This window comes from Hippocampus comes, unplaced genomic scaffold (genome assembly GCF_001891065.2).
Source record: "Hippocampus comes isolate QL1 unplaced genomic scaffold, H_comes_QL1_v1.1 scaffold126, whole genome shotgun sequence".
Lineage (NCBI taxonomy): Eukaryota > Metazoa > Chordata > Actinopteri > Syngnathiformes > Syngnathidae > Hippocampus > Hippocampus comes.
This window is the reverse complement of record NW_017805409.1, coordinates 690976-711019: the sequence shown is the minus strand read 5'-3', so window position 1 is coordinate 711019 and position 20044 is coordinate 690976. Positions and strand designations below refer to the sequence as shown.

The 20044-nt window shown below is 40.2% G+C and overlaps 4 protein-coding genes across 6 annotated transcripts in view; 1 reads left to right on the top strand and 3 right to left on the bottom strand.

Moving 5' to 3' along the window:
• Window positions 1-1607: 1607 nt before the first annotated feature.
• On the top strand, window positions 1608-14826 carry kif25 (kinesin family member 25). 3 transcript variants are annotated; one of them, XM_019873806.1, is made up of 16 exons: window positions 1824-1916; window positions 3090-3247; window positions 9877-9942; window positions 10340-10447; window positions 10517-10661; window positions 10937-11040; window positions 11392-11477; window positions 11555-11594; window positions 11661-11728; window positions 11804-11878; window positions 11945-12079; window positions 12154-12315; window positions 13152-13306; window positions 13370-13603; window positions 13980-14135; window positions 14261-14826. In XM_019873806.1, exons 2-16 carry the CDS (start codon window positions 3161-3163, stop codon window positions 14410-14412), a joined length of 1773 nt encoding a protein of 590 aa, XP_019729365.1. In that variant the 5' UTR covers window positions 1824-1916; window positions 3090-3160; the 3' UTR covers window positions 14413-14826. The 3 variants fall into 3 exon arrangements, with proteins under 3 accessions (XP_019729364.1, XP_019729365.1, XP_019729366.1); XM_019873805.1 differs by lacking the exon at window positions 3090-3247 and having other exon boundaries at window positions 1608-1916; XM_019873807.1 differs by lacking the exons at window positions 1824-1916; window positions 3090-3247 and adding an exon at window positions 9167-9778.
• LOC109518137 (coiled-coil domain-containing protein 167) lies at window positions 4196-6021 on the bottom strand. Its single transcript, XM_019873809.1, has 4 exons — window positions 5902-6021; window positions 5663-5757; window positions 5375-5427; window positions 4196-5070 (listed from the first exon to the last, which is right to left on the bottom strand). Exons 1-4 carry the CDS (start codon window positions 5950-5952, stop codon window positions 4949-4951), a joined length of 321 nt encoding a protein of 106 aa, XP_019729368.1. The 5' UTR covers window positions 5953-6021; the 3' UTR covers window positions 4196-4948.
• On the bottom strand, window positions 6989-8827 carry LOC109518136 (coiled-coil domain-containing protein 167-like). Its single transcript, XM_019873808.1, has 4 exons — window positions 8696-8827; window positions 8457-8551; window positions 8169-8221; window positions 6989-7864 (listed from the first exon to the last, which is right to left on the bottom strand). Exons 1-4 carry the CDS (start codon window positions 8744-8746, stop codon window positions 7743-7745), a joined length of 321 nt encoding a protein of 106 aa, XP_019729367.1. The 5' UTR covers window positions 8747-8827; the 3' UTR covers window positions 6989-7742.
• Window positions 14827-18365: 3539 nt separating the features above from the next.
• The window catches only part of wasf1 (WASP family member 1), a 32109-nt gene continuing 30430 nt past the window's right edge, over window positions 18366-20044 (bottom strand). Inside the window, 2 exon segments of the mRNA XM_019873804.1 lie at window positions 18366-18980; window positions 19905-20044. The exon segment at window positions 19905-20044 is cut by the window's right edge and continues 45 nt beyond it. Of these exon segments, the coding sequence (XP_019729363.1) occupies window positions 18823-18980; window positions 19905-20044 (298 nt within the window). The 3' untranslated portion in view covers window positions 18366-18822.

Here is a 20044-nt window from a genome sequence, read left to right as displayed (position 1 = left end):
TGCACCACGAGGTCTAGAAATCTAAGAATAATTTCAGTAAACGCTGATTAACATAAAAGTGCGACTGCATGACAGTAAAATGATTAAAAAAAATAAATACGTAAATGTATTACAAAACCCGCCAAACTTACGTCATCCACGCCACTGATAGATTGGCAACCTCCGACGTTTCCTCAATGAAGCCCCCCCCCCACCCATGAGATTTATTGACTGTTTTTGTTTTGTTTTGTTTTCTTTTATTTGCGCTAATATGACGCTTCGCTCAGCGTGGCGCACTCACAAGAAACAAACGTGTTTTGTTGAAAGTGACGCATTATCTCCATGTTAATGAGGACCCCCCCCCCCCCCCCCGGGAGCGGCGGTCACGTGTCAATGTGTGCTTGTGAACTCGTCTGTTGACTGCGAGATTGGTCAGAAAATATTCCTCGTCGACGGACTCGGGAGGAAAACACAAAAATAAATCAACTCGTAAATACTGATTAAAATTTGAGCATTAGGAGATGAACGCGATATTTTGTGTTTAACCGTTTAATGCACCAATAACGATAACATGATAAGATGTCCACTGGAGTGACCGCTGTCCCTGAAAGGGTTAAAGTCATCATGTTACGAGAAGGGGGTTGTATAGTTATGGGAATAAAGTCTAATTATTATTATGAGAAAAAAATCGGAATGTAACAAGATTACAGATAAAACATAAAATATTACATCCATACACTGTACTAAAAGACACTTTTAGATCACTTGTAATCAAATATTTTGTAGCCCTCAGTGGAGTAAAATAACGAATGATAAGATGATAAATATTGAATTATAAACATAAAAAGAATAGACAGAATTCCGACAAAATGCTAATTTACGCTCATGATAAAAGACTATATTGAATTGTTCTCCCAAAAAATATTTTTAGCCTTCGGTTTTGTCAGATGTCCGGAATGCTCCGCACAAAACAAAGAACCAGGGGGGAAAAAATTGAAAACAAACCCTTTGACGTCCATTTTTGTCTTGTTATAGTTGAAATATTGTCACCCACTGGACGCAACAGCAGACCATTGAACAGTTTAAATGATGTAAGGAAACGACAATTACGCCACAGAATCATAACTCAAATTCATTCCACTTTTTAATCGGAAAATGCAATCTTGATGTAATTAAACGACTTTCGCTTCGATTGAAAACAGACCTTGAGATTTGCAATTGCGTAATTCGAGATGTGGCTCCAAACTTGTCCTTGTCACATTTGGGTTGGTTACCACGGAAACGTAATGTGATGCGGGCGAGACATGCCTGCCTGGGCTTGGTGGTCAAGCGTTTTTTTCGAGCAGATTGTGTGTGGGTGCCTGATGATCGGGCGGGGACACTTCTGAGGAATCGTCGGGCAGTGTGAGTGACGGACACAACAACTACTGTATTGCCGAGAGAAATAGTCGACACTGCCTTGCTCAAAAACAAGCTTTTCGTGAAATGGAAAAAAAAATTTACACCAGACATTCCAGAACTTTTCCCAGAAAACATTTTTATTAAAATCTTTTTGAGAGGGGAAGTAAAAGTAAACAACTGTGATAATGTGGTTGCACGGAGACGCACGGCACAGCCAAAAGCATGTTGGCACAAGATGGCTCACGTGTCTTGAGTTCAGGGTTGCGAGGTGGGGTGTGGGCTGCAGGGGAGACACCTTGATTTTTTTTTTTTTTTTTTTTTGAGGTTTTGATGCAATGTTTTATTTTCCAGCTTTACAGCAGTTCTCACAGCTCAGGCGAGCATTACTTTTTTGGGGGGGTCCAAGCAAGAACGCTAGTTATTTTCACATTTCTTTCCAGGAACCAATATCTCCACTACCAGGTCAGCCTGACCCAAAAGGACGGCGAGAGCATGGCGACGTTGCACCTCAGTTGATCACTCGTCGAGCAGCCAAGGTACGATTAAATGCCATTAACGGTAGAGTGAGTCAGACAAGTCACTTTGACCTGCTCGATTTTAAATGACTTTTCGGCATTAGCATATCCACAGTTAGCGTTATTAGCGTTTTGCTCCCACTTGCTTATGAAACAGGAGACAGTCATGCATTGGAAGTGTATTTCTGCCTTACGCTTCTTTTTGCGATGAGTGCTATGTTGATGGATGTTAGCATACAAAAAAATTAGCATACTGTTTTTGTATTTTTTCATAAATTATAAAAACCTAAGCTAAGAATGTTATCATACCACCTGTTCGTAACAATATTATCTACAGTATCACCATATTCATTTTATTTATTTATTTATTTAAATATAAACTATTGTAAGTTGAGGGGTTCGTTGTTTTCAGTGTTTAGCTCTACTTTACGAACGGCAAAAGGAGAGATGGAATCATTTGAATACAGTTTTATTGCGAAGAAAAAAAAGACATCTGCACCGCAGCACGTTCGAGAGCACAACTCCTTCTTCCGCTACTAAAACACTTCCTGTTTCCTTCAGCCAATCAGACGATCTCAACATAAACATGTTTAAGAAATTATTAAAGAGAATATAATTTAGGTAACTTTAACATCAAAGACAATACTGTAATGTTCAAACATAAAATGATAATAATTAACAATTTAACAAAAGCTTACACAATGACGGGCCTGCCAATGTTTTCTGAAGTTGCTAGTATGCTTGACGCTAGCTAGCACAAGTCACTTTGACCTGCTCGATTTTAAATGCTGCCCCTTTTCGGCATTACCATATCTATAGTTAGCGTTATTTGCGTTTTGCTCCCACTTGCTATATAAACAGGAGACAGTCACGCATTGGAAGTGTATTTCTGCTGCACACCTCTTTTTGCGCTCAGCGCTATGTTGCTGGATGTTAGCATACAAAATATTAGCATATTAGTGTTTTTTCATAAGCTACAAAAACTTAAGTTAAATATGTGTAAGCCCCTCGACTTACATATGTTAGCATATCACCTTTATGTGTAAAAAAAAAAAAAAAAAAAGAATATGGTAAATCTGTAGATAAGTAGATAATATTGTTGCAAAAACGTGGGCCTGCCAGCGTTTTCTGGAGTTATGAGCATGCTTGATGCTAGCATACTAAATGCCAAAATACGAAATGCTAACTTTTCAGCAGTGCTACCCAGTCAACCACATTGGTAGCTGAAGAGGTTTTCTGCAGGAGGGGAGCCGAGCCATGATGTGATGTCGGCCAGCCCGCGGTGCTGGACTGTTGCGCCCCACCTTGGTCCTATCTATTGTCCTGCAGAGGAGCAACTGCGCATGTCAAACGTAGGCTTTGAAGAGACAAAATGTAAAATCTTAATGGGTAAGATGCGCATTTGTGTGTCCCTCACAATGGCTGCTGTCTAAAGGTCCTCATTTGATTCATTTTGCTTTAATTTATGAAACACATCATTTCAAATGTGAACGAGTGGCTGCTGTTTACTTTGGCCACAAGTGATTGGGTGGTTGTTGGGGAGGTGAAAATGGAGTGAGTGAGTGAGTGAGTGAGTGAGTGAGTGAGTGAGTGAGTGAGTGAGTGAGTGAGTGAGTGAGTGAGTGAGTGGGGCCAGGCAAACAGTGATTCACTCGGCAGACCAAGAATAATGAACAGTGTACCGATAATCATTGTGGACAACATGCTCGACCACTGCAATGGCGTAATAATAATATGAACAAACCCGACCACTGCATCTTTTGTGCACTTTCCTACTAATCTACATTTTTTTTTACAATGTCCTACCAAGCTACTGCGTTATTTGTTCAGTTGATGACTACATTTGTGTATGATTCCCAAATTTTTGTACAATTTCCAACTAAAGTACTGTACTACATTTGTGGACCACCCCCAATTAACTAAATGTATATATTTTTGTACAATTTCCAAATTAATGTTTTTTGTACATTTAAACACAAATTTTTGTACAATTTGCATCAAAACTAGAATACAAAATCACCATAGACCTTCCTTCCTACAAATTCGTATTAAATTACCATTTTTAAAAATCTGTTTTAAAAAATAAGTACATAATCTTTTAACAAAAACACGACCATAAAAACATTGTAGTTTCCTTCTGAAATACTTTATTGGGGTACAATATATATAATTCCTTTCGAGAATACCAGAATCCTTTTTTAAAATACAAAAAGGAAACTGTCTTTCAAACAAGTCCCAAAATAAATTAAAAAAGAGTCTGCTGTTCATCTTGTTCTGCTTTCCAGTAATCTTTATCTTCCAAATGTTGCCCATTTTTTTTTTTTTTTTTTGTGGAAGCAGTGAGTCACGTAATGAACCCTGCTTTACAGAAAAATACTTTTAATGGCAAACAAAATACTGTCATTTTCTTTTCCCCAAATAATGCACTAACTTAAAATACTCTAAGGAGGGGAAATCATAAATGCCAGACGAGAATAGCAGACCACTTATGAGTCAAGCCGGCGTAATCTTTATACACCATTCTTTTTTTTTTTTTTGCCTCTTTCTTTTTAAATGGCAGCTGTGGTTGCAATCATAATTCTCATCATAAGAAATCAATATATATTGGCACAGAAGGGAACTTGTGTGTTATAGCAGTCGCTTAATTGTCCATCATACCGTGACATGCATAGAAGTCAATTATTGCACGTTATGTGTGTATGTGTAATTACAAAAATGCTTTTATTTTGACGAGAAGCACATTGACGTGATTAAAAAAAAAAAAAAAACGGCCATGAATGTAGCTCGGGGTAATAAATGGCTGGAACTTAGAGTCAGGTATCACATATACATATTTGAATATTTAGTGCATATCCTTGATATCAAGTGTGCTGAATTGTCTTACTAGTGATGACAAAGAGGATACTAGTACATGGATGTTAAGATGGAAAAAGAATAAGGCAATAGGCACATATATGATGAGTAGCACCCAGTTTGGTCAGTAACCTAGCAGCAGGATTTCCGTGGAATCATTAAAAAAAAAAAACAGTTGGATAGCCGCGAGTATTATGTCATCATGAGTGTTCGTTGTGGTCGTAGATGAAGATGTAGTAGAAGAGAGCGCAGATGGCCAGCAGAGCCACCGACAGCAACGTGTTCCTCCTGTTCTGCTCTCGTAAATGCAGCAACTCTTTGTCTAGGGCAAGAAAACATTTTAAGTGCTTATTAATATACATGCAGGTACAGTGCGTGTCCTGAAGTGCCCCCAAGAACGGTTTCGAAAGGGTCTCTCTAACGTTGCCGAGATATTTTGTTGTTCTGTACTTAAAAATGATCTCATTGGCTTGACATTTGGTGTCAATAAAACATCTGTACAATTGTGGAAAATTAAAATAAAAATAATATTACTTAATTTGTATTGCATAAGATCATGAAAAATACAAGCAAAATAATATTAAACCATGTGTACAGCGTCAAATTGGGCGACTTTTTGAGCATACCTAAATTTTGCATCCTTTCGGTCATGACTGCCATATGTTTTTCCAGTTGTTGCCTGCGAAAAGAGGAGAAGGAAAAAGGGACTAAAATCAACAAGACAATAAATAAGTAAACACAAAATTAATATGAATATAAAGTTTTAAATTTGAAGAATTGCAGACAATTTTCCACACGGACCCACTGCCTTTCAAAAGAACACCTTTTTGGAACCTTATAGGCGTAGAAGAAGTAGGTATGTTCTTGTCATGATTATGATTAGGGATAATATTATAGATGGATATTATTGTCACCTCTCTTCCTCGGACAGCTTCTCTTTTCTGCTCCTGAACTCGGACTTTTCCAGGTTGTCATGGCAACGCGCCCGCCGCTCCTCCAAGTGGTCAATCTGCATTCATTTGTTCATGTCACGTGGAAGAAACATTTATTACTATTATTATTATTGTTATTTAATTTCCCATTAAACATAAATTTTAGCGAATAAAAGCTTTCAACAAAGCCAGCAAAGTTCAGGATAGGACTGTAATGTTACCTCACTGGCCACGCTGGTGTTCTCCCGTCGTTTGTCCTTCGCTTTTGCCATTTTTTAACAAAAAGCCGTATTTAGTGTGCATTCAAGAAGTGTTTCGGGGGTCATGACGAAGGCGGAAGTGATTTTCTTCTTCGTTACTTCCACTATCAAATATACCCCGCCTCACTTGCTCTTGGAGTGAGTGAGTGAGTGAGTGAGTGAGTGAGTGAGTGAGTGAGTGAGTGAGTGAGTGAGTGAGTGAGTGAGTGAGTGAGTGAGTGAGTGAGTGAGTGAGTGAGTGAGTGAGTGAGTGAGTGAGTGAGTGAGTGAGTGAGTGAGTGAGTGAGTGAGTGAGTGAGTGAGTGAGTGAGTGAGTGAGTGAGTGAGTGAGTGAGTGAGTGAGTGAGTGAGTGAGTGAGTGAGTGAGTGAGTGAGTGGGGCCAGGCAAACAGTGATTCACTCGGCAGACCAAGAATAATGAACAGTGTACCGATAATCATTGTGGACAACATGCTCGACCACTGCAATGGCGTAATAATAATATGAACAAACCCGACCACTGCATCTTTTGTGCACTTTCCTACTAATCTACATTTTTTTTTACAATGTCCTACCAAGCTACTGCGTTATTTGTTCAGTTGATGACTACATTTGTGTATGATTCCCAAATTTTTGTACAATTTCCAACTAAAGTACTGTACTACATTTGTGGACCACCCCCAATTAACTAAATGTATATATTTTTGTACAATTTCCAAATTAATGTTTTTTGTACATTTAAACACAAATTTTTGTACAATTTGCATCAAAACTAGAATACAAAATCACCATAGACCTTCCTTCCTACAAATTCGTATTAAATTACCATTTTTAAAAATCTGTTTTAAAAAATAAGTACATAATCTTTTAACAAAAACACGACCATAAAAACATTGTAGTTTCCTTCTGAAATACTTTATTGGGGTACAATATATATAATTCCTTTCGAGAATACCAGAATCCTTTTTTAAAATACAAAAAGGAAACTGTCTTTCAAACAAGTCCCAAAATAAATTAAAAAAGAGTCTGCTGTTCATCTTGTTCTGCTTTCCAGTAATCTTTATCTTCCAAATGTTGCCCATTTTTTTTTTTTTTTTTTTGTGGAAGCAGTGAGTCACGTAATGAACCCTGCTTTACAGAAAAATACTTTTAATGGCAAACAAAATACTGTCATTTTCTTTTCCCCAAATAATGCACTAACTTAAAATACTCTAAGGAGGGGAAATCATAAATGCCAGACGAGAATAGCAGACCACTTATGAGTCAAGCCGGCGTAATCTTTATACACCATTCTTTTTTTTTTTTTTGCCTCTTTCTTTTTAAATGGCAGCTGTGGTTGCAATCATAATTCTCATCATAAGAAATCAATATATATTGGCACAGAAGGGAACTTGTGTGTTATAGCAGTCGCTTAATTGTCCATCATACCGTGACATGCATAGAAGTCAATTATTGCACGTTATGTGTGTATGTGTAATTACAAAAATGCTTTTATTTTGACGAGAAGCACATTGACGTGATTAAAAAAAAAAAAAAAACGGCCATGAATGTAGCTCGGGGTAATAAATGGCTGGAACTTAGAGTCAGGTATCACATATACATATTTGAATATTTAGTGCATATCCTTGATATCAAGTGTGCTGAATTGTCTTACTAGTGATGACAAAGAGGATACTAGTACATGGATGTTAAGATGGAAAAAGAATAAGGCAATAGGCACATATATGATGAGTAGCACCCAGTTTGGTCAGTAACCTAGCAGCAGGATTTCCGTGGAATCATTAAAAAAAAAAAACAGTTGGATAGCCGCGAGTATTATGTCATCATGAGTGTTCGTTGTGGTCGTAGATGAAGATGTAGTAGAAGAGAGCGCAGATGGCCAGCAGAGCCACCGACAGCAACGTGTTCCTCCTGTTCTGCTCTCGTAAATGCAGCAACTCTTTGTCTAGGGCAAGAAAACATTTTAAGTGCTTATTAATATACATGCAGGTACAGTGCGTGTCCTGAAGTGCCCCCAAGAACGGTTTCGAAAGGGTCTCTCTAACGTTGCCGAGATATTTTGTTGTTCTGTACTTAAAAATGATCTCATTGGCTTGACATTTGGTGTCAATAAAACATCTGTACAATTGTGGAAAATTAAAATAAAAATAATATTACTTAATTTGTATTGCATAAGATCATGAAAAATACAAGCAAAATAATATTAAACCATGTGTACAGCGTCAAATTGGGCGACTTTTTGAGCATACCTAAATTTTGCATCCTTTCGGTCATGACTGCCATATGTTTTTCCAGTTGTTGCCTGCGAAAAGAGGAGAAGGAAAAAGGGACTAAAATCAACAAGACAATAAATAAGTAAACACAAAATTAATATGAATATAAAGTTTTAAATTTGAAGAATTGCAGACAATTTTCCACACGGACCCACTGCCTTTCAAAAGAACACCTTTTTGGAACCTTATAGGCGTAGAAGAAGTAGGTATGTTCTTGTCATGATTATGATTAGGGATAATATTATAGATGGATATTATTGTCACCTCTCTTCCTCGGACAGCTTCTCTTTTCTGCTCCTGAACTCGGACTTTTCCAGGTTGTCATGGCAACGCGCCCGCCGCTCCTCCAAGTGGTCAATCTGCATTCATTTGTTCATGTCACGTGGAAGAAACATTTATTACTATTATTATTATTGTTATTTAATTTCCCATTAAACATAAATTTTAGCGAATAAAAGCTTTCAACAAAGCCAGCAAAGTTCAGGATAGGACTGTAATGTTACCTCACTGGCCACGCTGGTGTTCTCCCGTCGTTTGTCCTTCGCTTTTGCCATTTTTTAACAAAAAGCCGTATTTAGTGTGCATTCAAGAAGTGTTTCGGGGGTCATGACGAAGGCGGAAGTGATTTTCTTCTTCGTTACTTCCACTATCAAATATACCCCGCCTCACTTGCTCTTGCGGACATACGTAGCTGTGTCCGCCATATTGAATGTGCAACTCAATTCATAGGTGTTACCCATGCAAAGGTGTTTTTTTTTTTTAATGGTCATTGATAGCTCTTCTTTTGTAGGATACCCTGAAAATGTGTTCCATTTGCTTTATGCATTATGGAACCGTATTTTCTGTTGTTTTGAAAATATATTGTTTGGCTTCAACGACTATTCATGTGCGAACCAAAAATAGTTTAATTATTAAGCTTATTATATTGTTGGCTGCATGGCATTTTCATAAATGTCGATACATCAACGAGAAACCAAATACTTTTAAGTGTAGCACACAAAACTGTACATTTATGTGCTCTTTGTAATTTGTTTTCGTAATTTATTTCTTTGCATTTGGCTGTTGGATTAGTCACCAATCATTCTTTGCACTCTGCTGCCACCTTGTGTCAAACCTTTTCTTCTTCTACGTCGGTCTCCTTCTTTGGTTGTATGTTGACGGTTGACAATGCACTAGCGACACCTACTGAAACTAGATTATTACTTGTCTCCAACCGTCTTTGCCGACAAAGGCAAAATGTGGTCTATTTTCATGATATTTCCGCGTTTGAATGTCATTCATTACCTGGACAAAACAGTTTTGTTTGTTGTTGTTGTTTAAAAACAACAACAACAAAAACAAACGATACTATTAATAGCAGAGCCTTTGAGACAGGTGAGCATTTACAAATTCTTCTGGGCAGTTTCTAATCGGATTAAAAAACATTAAGCGTCTGCGAACAACAGAGAGAGCGTAAATAGCTCTCCTCTCTTTAAAAACTTATTTTCTCTTTCATAAACCACAAAAAAAGAAAAAAAATGCCTCTTTTTGTGAACCGTGACCAAGTATTTGCGCACCAGGTGCACCTGCTGGAACACAAATTAAGAGTAAGTACTCGTAATGGTGGGGAAATGTTGTTTCGAGGCTCGTGGGTTTCCATTTTATTATAATTTTAACAAAATAATTCCTATCATTGTGTTTTCAGGCTAAAGAGGAGCGAATACTGGAATTGGAGACAGAGACTGCTATTCTTAATGTCAGGCTCGCTGAGGTAAGAGGCTTATTTCTTCGGTGAATTTCTTTTGGAGATTCAGGGAACTTTAAAATACTTTTTTTAAAAATTTACAATCATCATGACTCGTTTATTTCACATTGGAAATGACACATGTAACTTATTTTTTGAAAGTAATTTCTCTGCATCTATAGACTTGACCCCAAAATGTATCTCACTTGAAGACCGTGGATTATGGAATCATTTGATTTCATTTATTATACAATCCACTTTCAGGGAAGCACCATGAATTTGTCAAACAAGAAGAATGTTTTTATTACTTTTATTTAGTTGAATGTATTCATTTACAAATATTATTTATCTGAATTGAGGGTGGGTGCGATATCAAACTTGGAAAGCCATATGTTAAGCGTGTGTGTCTTTTTCTTTGTTTTAGTCCTTGGCAAAGTTGCAAGAAGAGAAGGACAGCAAGGCCTCCAACCCTCCACAGGTTGAAAATAAGATCACCCGCTCATCCATTGCAAAGCTAATTTCTGAGGTCCAGGTAAAGAACACAGACCTGATTTCAGACTAGATTTCCTTCCTGTTTGATTTGTTATATGTTTGTTTTCAGACCCTGAAACAGTGTCTAAGCGAACTTTTTGCCGTCTATGTGAGTTTTGCCACTGAGCTGGAGGAAAAGAGCAAGCAGCTACAGGAGAACGTAGAACAACAAAGATGCTATTCTCTGAAGGAATGTGGCCAAGACACTGTTGAAAGTAAGTCTAGGAATACATGAAGACCCAACAATTGCATTTTCCGTTTGGGTTGGTTTCAATCTCCAAATGTGGATTTATTTATTGTAAACATTCAAAGTTTGCCTGTTTTTCATCTTCAAATTTAAGTTGGTTCATGCGTCCAAATTGGGTTTATGACTTCAAAATTTGTTTTTGCTTATTTCTCAAAATGTTGGATTGTTTACATCCTCCAATTGTGGTTAGTGGACATACCCAAACTTCAGTCCCTGTTTCACCAAGTTAGTTCCTGCACTCAGATTTACAAGCCCGTTTGACCACTCTGGAGCGCTCTCTGGCGGAGGAGCGAGATAGGTGCGGAGCAGAGAGGCAGAGGAGGAAAGAACTTCACAACACGTTAGTGGTGAGTTCATTCCATTCGTTCGCTGTGGAATGACAATGTAACCAATTACAGCTAACTGCTATTCATCGTTTCTGTTTCGTCCAAGACACGCCTGTGTTGGGTGAAATTTTTTGGTGTGTGTGTGTGTATCATTTTACCCCTCCTAGATAAACACACTTGGTTGAATTGAAGAATTGTTTACTATCTGCCAAACTACTGCTTGTTGTGAAGTTTGCTGATACCGTAGAGACCTCTTGTCTTCAATTTCTGATTGAAAGTCAAAGCAAAAAAATAAATAAATAAAAAAGAGTGATGACTTGAATCTCAAAAAAATGCGCGTAAGTCAGTTGTATTTTGTTTCATTCTCTGCAGGAGTTAAGAGGGAACATCCGGGTTCATTGCAGGGTGCGTCCTCTTTTACCTTTCGACCACGTCCAGTCGTCCCCCTCTGGATGGGGGTGCGTCTTGCACTAAAAGAAACAGTCCAAAATATCACATTAGATGTATGCATTAAACACGGTCATGTCCATTTCAGGCCTGCATCATCGGAGCAAGTGATCCATGCCATCAGTGATGTAAGCTTTATAAATACTGTCCATGTGTGATTTGGTATCTACTTCTATATATTTAATTTGTTGAAGGACACTGTGGTTGTGAACTGCATGAAGCCAGGAGTGCCAGCACTCAACAAGATGTTTGAATTTGAGAGGTACACCAACAATTTTTTTTTTTCATGATAAAGGCTACATATTTTTCTGTCACTACAATAAATAATTTCCTCAAGGGTTCATGGGCCAGAGGACTCCCAGGAAGCTGTGTTTGAGGAGGTCAAGCCCCTCCTTACCTCATTGCTGGATGGGTAAGGATCAGGCAAAAGTGACGACATCGATACGCTGAGATAAACACAAACTTCCTTCGTCTTCAGCTACAATGTGTGCATAATGGCGTACGGGCAGACAGGAAGCGGGAAGACTTACACCATGACGGGATCCCCCGAGTTAAATGAACCCTCAGGGCTGCAGCAGGGCATCATCGTAAAGGCCTCCGAGGAGATCTTTCGGTAAAACAAATGTGTAAATCCAGCGCAACTAAGGTCCTCGTGATCTGAAATTGAGCAATAACCTTGTGAGCCAGGCTGATCTCCGAGAAGCCCTCAGCAAGCCACGCGCTGGAGATGTCGGTGATGGAAGTGTACAACAACGACGTGTTGGACCTGCTGGCCAAAGACGCGGGGCAGCGCCGGGAAAAAGTGACAATGTCCCCCGGTTCCTGTCAGGTCGCCTCCTTGACGCAAGAGTAAGAGCAAACCTCAACATGCCTCATTTACAGGCGACCGTTAAGTCCCTGCAAAGTGAAAATGACACAAAATCTTTCACGTCACATAAAAGACAAAAAAATTGCGAAAATTGAATTATTCAAAAAAAGCTCAAAGTTTAGAAATTAATGCTTCTGTATCCTATAACAAAGCTATTCTATCTGCTATCGAACATGTCCGCTGAATGCAATGAAACCAACTTTTCTTTGCTGCAACAATGAGGCACTCTAAAGCGGCCACACCAGCACAGGGCCCCTGTCCACACATTTGCAGTCACATCTGACTTTTTAAACCTTCTGTCGCGGCTTCCTCACTCTTTTGCCTTTCTCTATGTGATGTGCGCACACTCGCAGCTGACAACAAGGCGCTCTAAAGTGGCCACGCCAGCCCAAAGCCATGGTCCACAGGCTGCCTGTTTAAGTTAGCATATTCCCCCCTTTTCACTCATGTCTTTCTTTGTGTGACGTGCGCACACTCACAGCTGACAACGTGGCTCTCTAAAGTGGCCATTCCATCGATTACTCGGCCCCGTTTAGCCACGCGCGGTAAAACAAGGCTAACTGAAGTGGTGAAAACCGGTTTAATGCCATATTTCCACAAGTGAGTACTACTCGGTTCTCAGTCGTTGCACCTTTTTCAGCAATGATCTTCAAACATGTATAATGTATTTAGAAACAAATCTAAGAGTTCACTTTACAGGGTCTTTAAATGTATTCATCCAGCAACAAGATACCGACCAACATACTACAACTTACCTTCCTACCCACCAACCTTTTTATTTCCCCATCTCCCTTCCTAACCGCAATGTTCTTATTAGGCCTGTGTGTGACGCCTGCGAGGTGATGCAGATCATGAGTCGAGTGCTGCGGCTCCGAGCTCACTGCCCCACTCTTGTGCACACCGACTCGTCACGCTCCCACCTGATCGTCACACTCACTATCTCCTCCAAGAACCCCAACGCGCAGGCCCTGGGTGAGAGTCGCTCGCTGCCTCGCTAGCCATCGAATCACGCTGAACCATGCCTCTTCCCTTAAGCCCGCCGGCTGCAGAGTGCCAAGAAGAGCATGCAACACAGCGCCCAAAAGGAGTCGTGGAGTCCAAAGTCTCGCCGAGCCAACGCCGCCGTGCGGAACTCGCCGGAAGATGGCTTCCAAAGTCCCGCTTCCTCTCCCTCGCTGTCTCCATGCGCCTCCCCGAGATTGGGCACCTCGCAGATGCCGTTTCAGACCAAGCTGCAACTGGTGGACCTGGCAGGGAGCGAGTGTGTGGGTGAGCAGAGCATCGAAAAGTTACAGTTACATCCGCCATAAAACTCTTTAAGATTACTTTTCATAACACAGTGGAAACGTAGGTTTGAGTTGGATTTAGGTTTTACTTTTTCATTGGCTACATTAACCATCTTGGGCAACGTGTAAAAATGCATTGCTGTAAACCGAAAACCAGTTGTATCTATATGTAGGCAGAAGTTCCGCCTCCACATCCTTCGATCATCCAGTCACAAATGCTTGATGTGGTCGCCTAATAGAAGTCTGGAAATCATTTTATTTTGATCAGAAAATACAATCTACAGGATACTGTACACATTTTGTACCCTAAAGCTCCGATGTTACAGTAAATATAATACTAAAGTTATGTGTGTCTTAAGATATGACTGGAGTGTCCGGTGGAGCACTGTGGGAGGTGTCCTGCATCAACCGGAGTCTCTCGGCTCTGTCGGATGTCCTGGGCGCGCTGGCCGAGCAGAGGCCGCACGTCCCGTATAGGAACAGCAAGCTCACTCACCTGCTCCAGGATGCCATAGGTCAGAAGCTTGATCGCGAGTACAACATTGACTTTTCTGCGTGTGTGTGTGCACGTACGTCACGATTATAGAAACCATCAATCTGATATCCAATAGACATCTCAAATGTTACGTTTGTCCACCAGGGGGCGACGCCAAGCTGCTGGTGATGTTGTGCGTGTCCCCCACCCAGCGCTTCATCACCGAGTCCCTGCAGACGCTTTCATTCGGCGCGAGGGCCCGCCAAGTGCATCGCGATCCCGTGAGGAAGAAGAGCAACACACTCAAAGTTAAGTGAAGAATGACGGAGAAGAATACGAAATATTTCCATTGCCGGTGCATCTCATAGAGGCAGGGATTTTGGGCTCTTAGGGCCAAACACATTGATTAGTCACAAAGTCGGAAAATGAATTGTATTTCGTGTAGAATAACTTTTGTGGTAATTAGAAGATACAAGTTTATTGTTAAATTAGTGAAGCAAAATGTAGTCACACATTTGATTACGTATTGCCTCCGTAGGAGGTATTTTGGCACCATTTGCGTTCAAGTAGGGTTGTAACACTGCCATGATCGATGCTGTTCGTTGGTATGTGTATGGAGTTTTGCATTCTGATTAGCAGTCTGGCGGTTGTTTTAAATACACAACTTATAATCCTCTTTGTTTTTATGTTTATTTTGACAATAAACACCAACTGGTAGTGGCATTAATCAACTTAGTCTCTTTTTTTGAAGAATTATAAAACAAAAAGTTGACTGCAAAAAAAAGTTGACTGCTCCAATGTGGAACGTTTTTTTAATTTTCCTCAGTTTACTTCAAGGCACTACACTGTACCTTTTGGTTTGCGAAATTAACAAAATAGTTTATGAAAACAAAATAAAAATGACATTACTATCATGCATTATTATTATGATTATACATTTTGAGTATCTACAGTATATGTAGTCATATAAACCATATTATTTTATGTTGAGAGGGAAGAAATTTCATCTGTGCTGTACAGCACATTTGACAATAAAGTTGTATTCAATCAATTCAATCAATCAATTATTCTTGGTATTTTATAACTTTTTTTCCCCCCAAAGTTAAAAAAACTGAATAGCTGGTATTGTTGTTTTGTTAGTGTTATTGCACTGCCTTATTATTTATTGCTTTAGGCACATTTCTGCCCATTCAACCGACACTTTTAATTATAATCTTATTATAATAATATAATTATATTAATTATATAATCTTATTTTATTTCAGTCTCGGATTGGTGTATTTTTTTTTTTTTTAAGCAAATAAAGATGTGACTGTTGCAAATTGGGTCACTTGTAATTAAAGGTTCCAAGGATTGTGGCATTGTGTGCCTTGTGGTTGCCTTCAAATGTTCCAGTGAACAGTCTGCTGCTGTGTAGATAATAGCCAAGAAGAAGACTCGGACTATCAGCAGCAGAGCAGCTTTCTTTCTTTTTAACTTGTCGCTTCTTTTTCAATTACTCTTAAGAGCAGTTAAATGTAATATTCCAGAAGATGCTGTAAAGCTCATCAGCGTGTGAAAACGCCACGCCGTGATTCGTCGATGGAGGCAGCAAAAGCATTTTTTTTTTTCCTCCCCCAGTTGGACGGCTTCCCAGCATGAGGAGAATAACTCGGTGCCTTTGGTAATTAAATCGTTTTTAATCTGCTCTCACAAACAAACAAGCAAAACCACATTTTTTAATAAGCCTCTGAGCTCACAATAGCTCCTCTGCCAAATTCACCTGAAAAATGAGGCCACGCATGACGTCACATTATCTCGGAAGAAGTGTGATCAAGTGTGACGTAGGAAAGAGCATCGCTTGTCTTCGCTCTGGCTGCTCAGGATGACGTGGGTAAGTCTTCAATAAGCCACATGCTTCCAAATGTACTCTGTCACGTGTCATCCAAGCCATTGGTGGGTATGCATTTTGGTCTTGAGATTTAGGTAGTTGACTACCTTCCACACTTGTATGACAATTTGTCAGCTCACCTTCGCGAGTCCTCCCTGACCATTTCCTTGGGATGTGTTGTGATTTTTTTTCTCCTTAATTGGCTCTGAAATCGATCGTGCTGATGATTGTAAATGTGAAACCATTTCAATATTTATAACATATAACATAATTGCTATCTTCGGTGTCAACACCGACTAAGACCAAGCCATAAATTGTGTTGAGAGTTTGTACAACTTGTCTCACAAGTCATTTATTACAACAAAAAACAAAATGACAGGGGTAAGCGATTGTACTGTAGTTGGCTGAGAAGCTAACAGTGAGCCTTGTCTTTTTTTTTTATTTTACTATTTCTTTTTGGCAGCCCGCAATCCTTGTTGGCACCACACTGCCTCTCACAGGTCAACCATGGTACTAAAACACAAAAGTAAAATAAAAGTAAAAAGCTACAGTTTGACCCTGAAACCGATCACCCCCCCCACCCCCCGCGAAGAAACCCATTTTCAGACGTAACATTAGATTTTTATTAATTCAAGCAAACTGTAACAGTTACATAAGTTACATGATATTGATCTTTTTTTTTTTGCTTTCTCTTCCAAATCAGGCTTTCTCACCTCTCTCCCCCCAAGCAGAAACAGCAAATCCATACAAGCGCAGGCAAGTAAGTAGTAACGGCACAATACATTCATCAACTCAACGACACATTTGGACAATAAGGCAAGTAGAAAGAAATAACAAACGGACAGACAGTAATGATGGCTGGCGTTTTTTTTTTTTTCTTTCTTTTTGAGTGACACAAAATGTCTTCCGCAGGTTGCTGTTGTAGAACCAAACGAGGTAAGGCCTCTCGTTACGCAGTAAAGGGGGATCTGTGTATGTGGTGGAAAAGCTGCCTTCATTGGTATTGTACCTGGTGCACCTGCAACTCGGAAACTCTGCATACGTCTTATGAACAGGGACATCCATGTCATGACAAACCTCCATACTTGTTGAGGGTGTATTAAAAAACAATGGCTCAAGAGTTCTTCTTTCCTGATATGGACACAAGCGTCTACCTACACAAAACCTGGACAGACAGACAGACAGACAGGGCAGGCGAGCAGGCAGAAACGCTTCATCTCTGAGTTCCCTGGAGTTAAAGGTCAGTGGGTGGCTGCACGTGACAACAACACACAAATTGTTCTCAAGCAAAAAAAAAAAAAATGTGCGATTTGCAACATGCCTTCATGGGTTCCTTCTCTAGTTTGTCTGTTAAACCAGGGGTGGGGAACATTTTGAAATGTTTTTGGACGTTATAACCGTTCATCCAAGTTGTTTGGGGGGTGGGCGATGAAGAGGGTGCAGGGAGATGGGGGGGGGTCGTGGTGTAATATTTTTTTGCAGCCTTTGGATCGAGCGGAAATACAATGAACTTTTCAATCTTAAAAAAAACAAAAAAAAAACAGCCCTTGAATTTCACCAATTGACATGAAATTATGTGGACAGGTCGATCACAATAGAATGCACAAATAAGTCTCAAGGTCCCAAACCCAAAATTGAACAAGAAGTTTGCCATTTTGGCTCGCAGCGAATTTAAAGTCCCTGTAAAGTGAAAATGAATATGCTGAACTTGACATCACAGAGAAGATGTAGAGAAAATTGATTTTGTTAAAAAAAAGAAAAAAAAAAAGAAATGAAAAACGATTTAATGAGTACTGCATAGTCTTTGCAGGTTTTTAGCAATTATCTTAAAACATTTACTTACAAACAAATATCTGAATTCACTTGACGGGATCTTGAAAGGTTCAAACTCTTGCTAGCAAATTTTTCGCCGATGTCTTCCAGTGTAGGCAGAGGATGGTGTCAAAGTTTGATGATCTTTGGAGAATTCAAGGGAAAAAGGGGGTGTACACACCTTCTTGGAGGGGCTTTAACATTCGGAAATACTCCCGGCCGTTGCCAAAATGGCCCCAAACCGTACAGTAGACCTCTTTCAGTGAGTTAAAAAAAATGTTAGGGCGACTCGGTGTTCGAGTGTTTAGCGCGTCGACCGCACAGTGCAGACGTCTTGGATTCGATCCCGGCTGCGGCCTTCCTGTGTGGAGTTGGCATGTTATCCCCGGGCCTGCGTGGGTTTTCTCCGGGTCCTCCGGTTTCCTCCCACATTCCAAAATGGCTGGCTGATTGAACACTCAAAACTGTCCCTAGGTGTAAGTGTGAGCGCGGATGGTTGTTGGTCTCTGTGTGCCCTGCAATTGGCTGGCAACCGTTCAGGGTGCCCCCTGCCTACTGCCCGAAGACGGCTTGGATAGGCTCCAGCACGCCCCGCGACCCTTGTGAGGATAAAGCGGATCAGAAAATGGATGGATGGATGGGTGGAAAAAAATGTTAGCACCCACACAAGATGTGTAAAACATGATTGACACAGACTCCGACACACACAAGTAGCCAGCCATTTCTTTCTTGTTTTTAGAATTGCATATCAACGCTTCATACGGGCCATTAATGGACCACCGTCCATAGGTTGCCCACCCCTGTTTTAAACGTTGCAGGTAGGAGACAAAAACCACATGGTTCTAAAAAAAAAAAAAAAACATCACACAATTGTGTGTGGTAGTGCAGTAACAGAACAAAAATATTTTGGACCACTAGGAAGACGACAACGATGGACACGAAGGTCGGAGGCTTTCCGTCCGAAACCAAGACGAGACAACAAGACAAAAGTAAAAGTGAGCGGGACGACAAGCAAGTGTGTGCTGGCTGCTTCCTCTTGCGTCCATCACTCCATCCAGTCGCCTTCGTCAAACTCAGACTCGTCCTCCGAATCCGAGTACTCCACAGCGATGCGGCGCGACAGGATGGTGGCCACGTCGTTGCCGACGCGCTCGTGTTTGGCCTCTTGCTCTCGCTGCTCCTCCACTTTTCGCAGCTGGATGCCTGAAGGGGTTTGGAAAAAAAAGTAACAAGTAAGGTCCTGTTTGGATTAGTGGTAGGTTTTCAAATAATTTCTATTGTTGCAACGGGGAAGTTATACACAGTCGTCGAGCCAACTCTGATTCGGCCAGGCCCCGCCTCTTAAAAGCCATGCACATTTAAAGTCACAGATACTATGGCGTAGCCCCTGAGGATGGTGACCTCAAGTGGACAAAAATAATACCTGCGCCTCATATTTTGTATTGGTTCCATGCATAAAGTTTGGAAATACCGTATTGGCCCGAATATAAGATGGTGTTTTTTGCATTGAAATAAGACTGAAAAAGTGGGGGTCGTCTTATATTCAGGGTCTAGACATTATACCCATTCACAACGCTCGATGGCGCCAGATATCAATGAAGCGAATGCTGAACTTGACTCCCCAGGCCAAAGTGAACCCTGTCACGAAGAATAAAAATAAAAATAGCAGTAGCACGAAGAAGAAAAATAAAAAATAGCGGTAAGAAAGAAAAGAGAAGAAAACAATAGAAGAGATAACAGAAAATGGAGAAACGTAGTGACAATCTGGAGAAAAGTGGGTCGAAGATCGGCGAGGTTAACCGGCAGCTGAGGAGAAGTTATGATGTAATTTACATTTCAAAAACCAGAAGCCATTCATTTACGAATGTGATTGCACTTTAGATTTGAAAGAGGCAAAATAACATGCTTTTTCTCTCAAATATATTGTTATAATCATTTGTTTCAGATGTACTGTAATTATTTTCTGTATAAAAATTAATTTGGTTTTCAAAAAGTCTTTTTTCAAACTTGAGTCTTGAAAAAGAGGGGGTCGTCTTATAATCAGGGCCGTCTTATATTCAGGCCAATACGGTATATATATACTTAATAAGAACTGTATGGTTGCTGGGTCACAGATTTTCCACATACCCTTTCGAATGGCCTCCAACAGGACACTGCGGGCGTCGCTGATGGGCGGCAGATTGGCGGGATGGTGCCTCTTGCCTCCCAAATCGTGCATGTTGGAGTGCGGAGGCGGGGTGGCCATGGCCCCCGCCGAAGGGAAAGCC